At 45.5% G+C, this 8,185-nt stretch overlaps 1 protein-coding gene across 1 annotated transcript; it reads right to left on the bottom strand.

Moving 5' to 3' along the window:
* Positions 1–363: 363 nt before the first annotated feature.
* On the bottom strand, positions 364–6,946 carry LOC139829768 (casein kinase 1-like protein HD16). The gene is made up of 17 exons (XM_051321849.2): positions 6,787–6,946; positions 5,640–6,098; positions 4,897–5,022; positions 4,739–4,812; positions 4,587–4,656; positions 4,447–4,502; positions 4,299–4,370; positions 4,095–4,189; positions 3,877–3,943; positions 3,672–3,801; positions 3,367–3,582; positions 3,143–3,273; positions 2,397–2,571; positions 2,223–2,313; positions 1,561–1,718; positions 843–1,031; positions 364–739 (listed from the first exon to the last, which is right to left on the bottom strand). Exons 2-17 carry the CDS (start codon positions 6,042–6,044, stop codon positions 680–682), a joined length of 2,115 nt encoding a protein of 704 aa, XP_051177809.1. The 5' UTR covers positions 6,045–6,098; positions 6,787–6,946; the 3' UTR covers positions 364–679.
* Positions 6,947–8,185: the final 1,239 nt, after the last annotated feature.

Below are 8,185 nucleotides of genomic sequence, written 5' to 3' on the forward strand. Positions count from 1 at the left end.
TCATCAGTACCTTCTTGAGCTTAAAACTTCTGGATGGGTACAAGCTAGCTACAGCTAGTGTTTGGATCTCTAGTATGTTTATACAAATTCGTAATAACTCAATTAGTGTTTGGAAAGCTCATCCAACTTCCAGGCCCAACTCAAAACGGAATTCAGTTGAGCCCGACAAAGTCCCCTACCCGTCTCAAAACAAATTCTAAACGGTCCCGTCACAGCGTTGAATTCGACGGACGCAATGTTGGACTTGGACAGGGCAGGAGGACGTGTCCTCCCGATATGTCAAAACTATTCTGAAATGCAGCATTTTATACGTCTACGTTTGCGCGCTCCTCCATACAGAGTCAAGCTACCAAATGTTGGATCTTAGATTAACAGCAGCCATAGCAGCCGAATCATATTAGATTGCTACAAATGAGTAACAACGCAGTTGCCAATAATACGACTTCAGCTTATGGACAGGTTCATATCCGATGAACTGGTACAACAACATTGATCCATCTCGCAAGATTCTTTACAATTAGAATAGCATTGCAGCCAAAAGAGGCCAGGCCAGTGCCAGCCAGTCGCGCTTGGACCCTAAGTACGGTCAAGGCAGGTTTGTTTCGTCTCTCACAACTCTCTTCTGGCTCCACTGTTAAGTGGTAATAACTCGAGTGAGCTCGAGTACGACAAACCGCCGTCAGCACGCGGTTCTCCCGTAGCAGATGGAGGCGATGTACAGGTTCTTCGCCCATTTTTCCTGAAATTTTGGTTTAGAGGTTAGGTTCAGATATATAAATGGGGATAAACATCTGTATTTGTACATCGTTGTAAATCCACAAAAGGATGTATTAAGGTACTACCTTCACGTGGTTGCTGGGGAAAGCAGAAGTTCTAAGGGTTTCCTGGGTCTCGTCCACCGGCTTCCTCTTTGGTATGCTCAAGATAAAAGCGGCTTGGTCAGGAGTGCCTGCAGATGAAGTTATTCTGTAACCAGTCTCCCATCGCCTGTGGAGTCCTTCACTTGGATAAAGAAAATCCAACTCTACAACCTGCACAATGGAAGACAGATTTAATTTTGTTGCAGCCTTGCCACATAGGTAAAACTGGGACATTGACATAATACGTGCGAAAATCCAGACTTGCACAACTCTGTACAATTACTTATCGTTTAGATAAAAAGGAAACTGTGGAGAGCCCCAGGTAGTTCAGGTTAAACTGAAGCCAATAAAAAGGTAACCTCAATATATATTTCATGATGATGTATCTTACGATATTCTTTGAATCAGGCAGGAAGGCTACATGCATATATTTTACACGCAAGGCTCAAACTGCTGGTTGTCAGATGTGAACAATCTAATTGTTCAAAAGAGTTTAGCTCGCTGAGTTGATAGTTAAAGAATTTAAATGTAGACACATATGCAGTGTTGTTTTCTTCTTTTGTGACGACATATGCAGCCATTTAATGTATGTTTAGCATAAATGAAATCATACAACATACCACGAACCACCAAACTTATGAAACAGATATTTTCTGTACATGATTTCAGCAAACAAAAAGTTGAAGGCACGTATTTTGACCTGGTCAGAATATCCGGCGTTCCTCGACATGACAACTCCCCAACGATTCCCAGCAGTGCCCATAGATGTCACATGGAAACCTTCTTTCCACTTTTTATTAATCCACTTATAAGGAAAAGATTCACTGACTTTGTATGACTGCTGTGTATACGGAGTCCCTGTGATGATATCAAAAAGATCAGGGTAAGTAATATACCCATGGAAAGAAAGGGACAACAACAGTATGTAGATGCTGATAATTTGTTTGATTAGCACAAAATGTCTCATTATGTAAATATTAGAACTAGAAAACTGGTAACGTCTGTGCGTAGGTGGTTTACCAGAACAATCACCGATGGCAAATCAATAATAATATGTCCAGGACAGAATTATGTATTCTGTACACCTATGCTATGGCAACTGGCAGTACAAGAGGTTCTGCTAAAGTTAGCTTCAAGATTCTTTTCAAAAGTGTGTGCACACAGACTCGACAAAATCAGGTATTAATTTGGTACGATGGTCAAATATTGTAAAATTCCTCACTCTGGCCCAAACAAACTGTGTGATCAAACATTTATGTGATGCATCATACAAGCAGTATTATTTCCAAACAATTAATTTTCACGAGAGGGGGCAGTTTAAAAAATGAGCAGTTATTGGCAGAGAACAGGCCATTTACAAACCTTTGGACATGACAACCAATGAGCTTCCATTGGTTGCCCCAGCTATTGCTGTTATGTAGAAGTTCTTCTCCCACTGCTCCATAATCCAATCCTACATACGAAGTTAGAAACAAAGATAGTGTCAGGATTCTGGATATCAAATACCATCTACAGGACAGAGACCACAGCTCTCACCTTGTGCAGGAAAATTTGTGAAAGCTCATAAACTTGAGAAGCAAAGGCAGTCCCAGCATCCATGATGAGAGCCCAAAAATTTTGTGAAGAAGCTACGCAGCTAATGTACAAGCCATCTTCATTGCCTTTTTCTATATGCTGATGCAGTCTTGAATCAGCTACATTGTAGTGGTACCTATAAAATGACAGAAAAAATGCTTTTACGGTCGAATCAACTAATACTATCATATTTAATTTAGGAAGGACGATAAGTTAATGATCAATAAGCAAGGAAATAGGCAAGTTTCAAACATCTCAAATCAAGATCAAGCGGGAGTAGCCCAATAAACAGGAGCTATGCAAACTTAAACTATAGTAAGCACAAGGAAATCAGGTTCACACCAAGAATAATCGCATGTTTGCAACATGAATCACTACACGGCAGTACTGAACTCCATCGCAATTCAGCTATTCAGATTCATCTGATGATTAAAGGTCTCGCAAGTATCAAGATCATGTGCCATGTGATGACTGGTGACTGCCAGGTAGAGAGAGAGGAGGATGTAATACACTCATGACAAGGCTATCTTCAGTCAATAATGTGCACAAGGGAAATCATAGGTAAATTTAGATGACATTTAAATCACTAGAACATGCTACTTTTCAACAGGAAAGGAATGACAATTCACAGAAAAAATTATGTCTGGGCAAGCAGACATAAAATGATGAAGAACTATGCCCCAATTTCATATTATAAAAATAATTACCGCTGTTTCATGGGTCGCCTAGCATTATAAACTGAAATCCATTGAGTTGCTGGGCTGCCCAACCGTACTTTCTTCTTAGGCTGTTCCTCTTCCTCAAGATTTACAACCATCCTTCCACGTTTCTGACCAACCTGTAAATTTGTAGCAAATGCATGACAAGATTTTAATACAAGAGAATTAGACTACAGCTTACAGGTACATGTGGTGGGTACAGCAGTACAAACCTTTAGAGCACCATCAATTCTAATGGGCCTTGAAGCAGGCACTTCGATCAGACTATCGAAGAGAGAAATAAGTTTTGCATAATTTGGCTCTTCATCGAATTTCATATTGGTGACCATCTCAAGAAAATGTTTGAATGGAGGTGGACAGAAGCTACTCAGAACCTCCGGAGAAGTAGCCATTTTCTTCTTACAAACAAGAAAGCTCTTGTTGTCTCCCTGCATTCAATAAGCCGTTAAAACTAACAATAGGTTCAAGAGCAAATAGAAAATTAGTAGTCGAACTCTGCTGAGCACATAAAACCTACCTGATAGCCTTGCCAAGGTAATCTTCCTCTAATTAGAAAAACAAGGGTGTATGCTAGTGACTCCAAATCATCCCTCCTACTACCTGTACGGCCTAAATGGGCATGGACGCTAGCATATCTAATTGTTCCCCTGGAAAACATAAAAAGGAAATAGGTCAGTTCACAGGTGACTAATTTGTACATAAGAAGCTAGTATAGAACAAACCTAAAGATGTCTGGCCTCTGATCATATTCAACATGCTGACTTGATGATGCTTTTTTCCACTTGGATGCTGCATAATTTAGATAGTAACAGAACCACGTGGAAAAGATTAGGACGGCATAAAATGAATCAAGCCATCAACATTCTGTTTACTGTGCAATGCTTCTTAGCAAAGGCCACAGTGCACTGAAAACATGAAACTATCTTAAACAATATCATACCTAAACCAAGATCAATGAGGAAAAGCTTCTTCTCATCAGGTGATCCAGGTTGGCCAAGCAAAAAGTTCTCTGGCTTTACATCTCCATGGACAAAACTGAGAATAATAAGAGGCACAACATGTGTTAACACCACTGCAAAGAAAAGTATGGAAAGTCCATGCACTCCAGGATGATTATCACAGGTAAATGGCTTCAGAAGATTACCCTTTGGAGTGAAGTTTCTCAAGGATTGATATGGACTCAACAGCAATGCAAGCAACCATATGAGATGACATCCTGTTTGGGGTATGGTTCTTTCAGCAAGAGTAAGAAAAACATGCTGCCAAGGTGAAAAGTTTGGTAAGATACTTACGCCTGTCCCATTGAATTCCAAACATCCCAGAGGCTAGGACCAAGCATATCCATTACCTGAAAATACAAAATGCCAGTTGAATTAATATTAAGGGTCATATGAAGAGGCCTTTTGCAGTGTATGACTATAGTTAAACTCACAAGGATGTAGTAGTCTCCCTGGCGACCCTTGTAGTGGACTGATGGTATGCCATAACAACCATTGAGAGACCTGTCACAAAACGTTTAGCATACCATGCTTACAGATAATAGTAACATAAATGTAAAACGGGATGATCAGGCATAGTTCTTACTGATAAACCTGCCACTCAAACGGGGGGCCATAGCTACATCCTTTGCTTCTTCGATGCTCCAGTTTTAGTGCAACCTACAGCACATTAATCCATATAAGAATTGACTAGATTAAGAAACAGAACTAAAGTGTCCAACTGAGGCAGGTCGGAAAAGAAACCTCATATGCATCTGGACCCATACGTGAAGCTCCGCCAGTTATTCTTCTGCCAACATAGACCTGGCCGAATCCACCTTTACCCAACTTCCGATCAGTTATATATTCTGGAGAGCTGCCTACTTGAACCTGCAATAGTTAGAAAACATTCAGATCTTGAAGAGCTTAAATCATGGACATAGAACTCCATATCATGTAATATAGTACTGGTAGATCTGTAATAATACCACCACGAGGGCAAACTAAGCTAAACTATAGCCTATAGGAATGGCCAGCATATATTAATAACAGTTTTCAAGCCCACGAGGTCTAAACTTTAGTATTTTACTGGAATGTTTGCTTTCTACTACAAAACAGAGCTACTATAATACAGCGACTCAGTGTTGACTGCTCTCATGCAAGTATTAACACAATATGTGATGAAGATGTTAATCTTTTGGCCACCCTCGCCATTCAGATGAGCAGCCATTCATTATTACTTACACGTCATGAGAACCGATAGTTTCTAAAAGGGACACATTATTTGCCAAAAGAGAGATAAGTATGCATGAAACAAGAGAAGAACAAGGTGCGACAACAGCTAATAAATGACAATGCATTGCCACAGGATGGTAGAAAAAGTAACAAACAAAGTAAACAGCCTGAGCAGATAGCATAACAAACAACAGCCTTTGTAAAAAGAAGGAACCAAACACTTGATCGGTCAGTACAAAGAAATAGGACAACCAACATAAACAAAGTCATACCCTCTCAGGCACAGGCGTCGTCGTGGCTTCATCTTCAGCCGCCGCAAGCCTGTCACCACTTGCACCCTCCATCTTGAGGTTAGCAGCAGCTTCAGCTACCTTGTTCAAAGCAAGGTCCTGCCTGGCTCTGGCAACAGCTGCGTCTACTGCGACAGCTTCAGGGAGGTCCTGTGATGGCTGGTCAGTCTCCAAATCGATAGCCTGGATCCCCTTTCCTCTAGCCTTTGGAGCTGCCCTTGCTCTTCCCGCAGCAGGTGCCTTCTTGTAGCCCCTGCCAGCCGCAGCGGCACGCCTTCCGCCCCTCCCACCCCTCGCAGCCGGCGACACGGGAGCGGCTACTCGGTCTGCAGCCTGCACGTCGGACCTCAAACGAGCTCTCCGCACACCACTCCGCAGCTCTGGCATTATCCGTCCATGCAACCCGGTGTGGCGTCACACCCCTCGCGCTTCTGGTGATCTCTGCATGCACAAGAAACCAACACAGACATTAAATACTTGCAAAATGGAATCGTGGCAGACGCTAATACACATCAAAACTTGCTCCTTCACCGTGCGTGCCGGTGGTGACCGGCAACCAGAAATGACTAGCCCAGACGCACGCAGAGAGACAAAAATCTGAGGAGGGAGGAATCATTCTGGGGGCCTTCGTCCCCATCACGAAAGCGGCCGGCCTGCTTTCCCAGCGCCCCATGGTGCTTTAGCCCGAATCGAATGCCACCATGGCCGCAAAAGGAGGCCCGGGCATCTCCATCGCCACCCGATGCCGCCTCACAAGGGGATCTCCAGAAAAATCCCACCTTTGCCGCGACCAATCGGCCGGCCGGCCAAATCGCGGCCGCGGACCTCCAATCCCGCACGAACCGCGCACCCCCTTCCTGAATCCACGGCGACACGCCGCGAGACACGCGGGCGCCGGGTCCGGAGGGAACAAAGAAAGAACGAAAAAAACCGCGCACGAATCGGGCGCCGGTGAACGCATCGGGGCAGGGGAGCCCCGTCGGATCGCGGCCGGGAGGCCGCCGCCCAGCCCGATCGTACGGGGGGCGACGCCGGCGCGCGTGGATTGGGATAAAAGAAATATCTTGCGCGCGCGCGGAATGGGGACGGGACGGGGCGTGCGGGATGCGGGAGCGGGCGGGGTGCTTACATCGGGGACGATGGCGTCCGGGGCGGGGGTGGTCGTCGTCGGCGGCGGCGGCGGCGGCGCCTCGGGGCGCGTGCGTGCGGTGGGGGAGGGGGACGCGACCGGGGGTCAGGAATTGTGGAGCGCTGGGGAGGGTGGGAGAGAGGAGTAGTGCTGGTGCTCGGTGTGCCGCAGCAGCTGGCTCGAGGGTGGGCCCGCCTCGGTCGCCGACACGTGGGGCCGGATAGTGGGGCGCACCTGGCCGTCCTCAACAAAACCTGTGCGCGCACACCGCGGCTCTACACCGCATTTCGCCCGAGGTTTGAACTTGACGGGCAGCGATTAGTAATGGCTTCTCGGAAATTACAGGTAGGTGCAGGAGTTAATGAAGGAACAAACACGTGATGTGAATTCGAATGGAATCCGTGGTGAACCTTATCCGTGCGCTCTGAATTGGTGCCTTTTTTGTTGGATTGTCTCAGGATTCGAATCCAGTGGTTGTGTTCATTTCCAAATTCGACTTGTAGCCGTCCACGGTCTACCCACCAAGTAGTCAGCAATGTCAATCAATAATCAAGTAAAGTTAAGGGTACGTTTGGTAGTCCGGGGCAACCGAGAATAATGTACTATCTATTCTCGTACATATACATGATGACCCTAACTAAGTTGAAATGAGATGAAGAACCGACACACACAAGTCCCCGTTAGGGTTTTTCTCCTCTCCGTCCAGACGGCGAGTTTGTGGCGATCCTGGAGTCTTGATTCTCCTCCCTTGTTCGAGGTGCTTGTTCCCATCGAGTCCCAGAGATCTGATCCTCGGAACGGGTCTCGCGGTGGTCTTTGTGCGCAGGGCGGGGAGCTAGGGTTCTGGCAATCCCTCAAAGGATGTCTCAGACCAGATCCGATGCTAGTGCGACAGGAGGGGCGGCGATCGGCGCCACAGAAGGAGAAGAGGAGAAGAGCAGCAGCAAGGGGAGAGACTATGGAGATTCCCCATCAGATGCTTTCAGCCATGGGGAGGAAGGTATTGATTCCATGTTTGGCAATCTAGATATAGGGGAAGATGAATTCGATGATTTTGTTATTGAAGAGGACGTGAAAGATTTCGAGGAAGGCACTCGCTGGCTCGCGGTTGCAAGGGTGAATTGCAGAAAGAGATTTAGTCATGATGCTCTGTTCCAGCAGATGTTTGCTGCCTGGAATTCCTCACAGAAAATCAACATACGTGCAGTAGACGAGAATCGGTTTGTCATCCAATGCTTTTGTCTTGCCGATTGGGAGAAAGTTATGGAGAAGGGTCCTTGGCTGTTCCGTGATTGGGTGCTCATTACTGCACCTTATGATGGATTCTCGGATCCGATGATGGTTCCCCTGGATCATATGCCTATATGGATTCAGGTTCACAAACTGCCTGAAGCTTACA

Source organism: Lolium perenne, chromosome 4 (assembly GCF_019359855.2).
Source record: "Lolium perenne isolate Kyuss_39 chromosome 4, Kyuss_2.0, whole genome shotgun sequence".
In the NCBI taxonomy this organism is placed as follows: Eukaryota; Viridiplantae; Streptophyta; class Magnoliopsida; order Poales; family Poaceae; genus Lolium; species Lolium perenne.

Coding starts and splice junctions, on each gene's coding strand:
- LOC139829768 (XM_051321849.2), bottom strand. CDS start 6,044: ATGCCAGAGCTGCGGAGTGGTGTGCGGAGAGCTCGTTTGAGGTCCGAC. Junction 4,371..4,446: donor TGGAATTCAATGGGACAGGC/GTAAGTATCTTA, acceptor TACCCCAAACAG/GATGTCATCTCATATGGTTG. Junction 3,583..3,671: donor TACCTTGGCAAGGCTATCAG/GTAGGTTTTATG, acceptor TATTGAATGCAG/GGAGACAACAAGAGCTTTCT.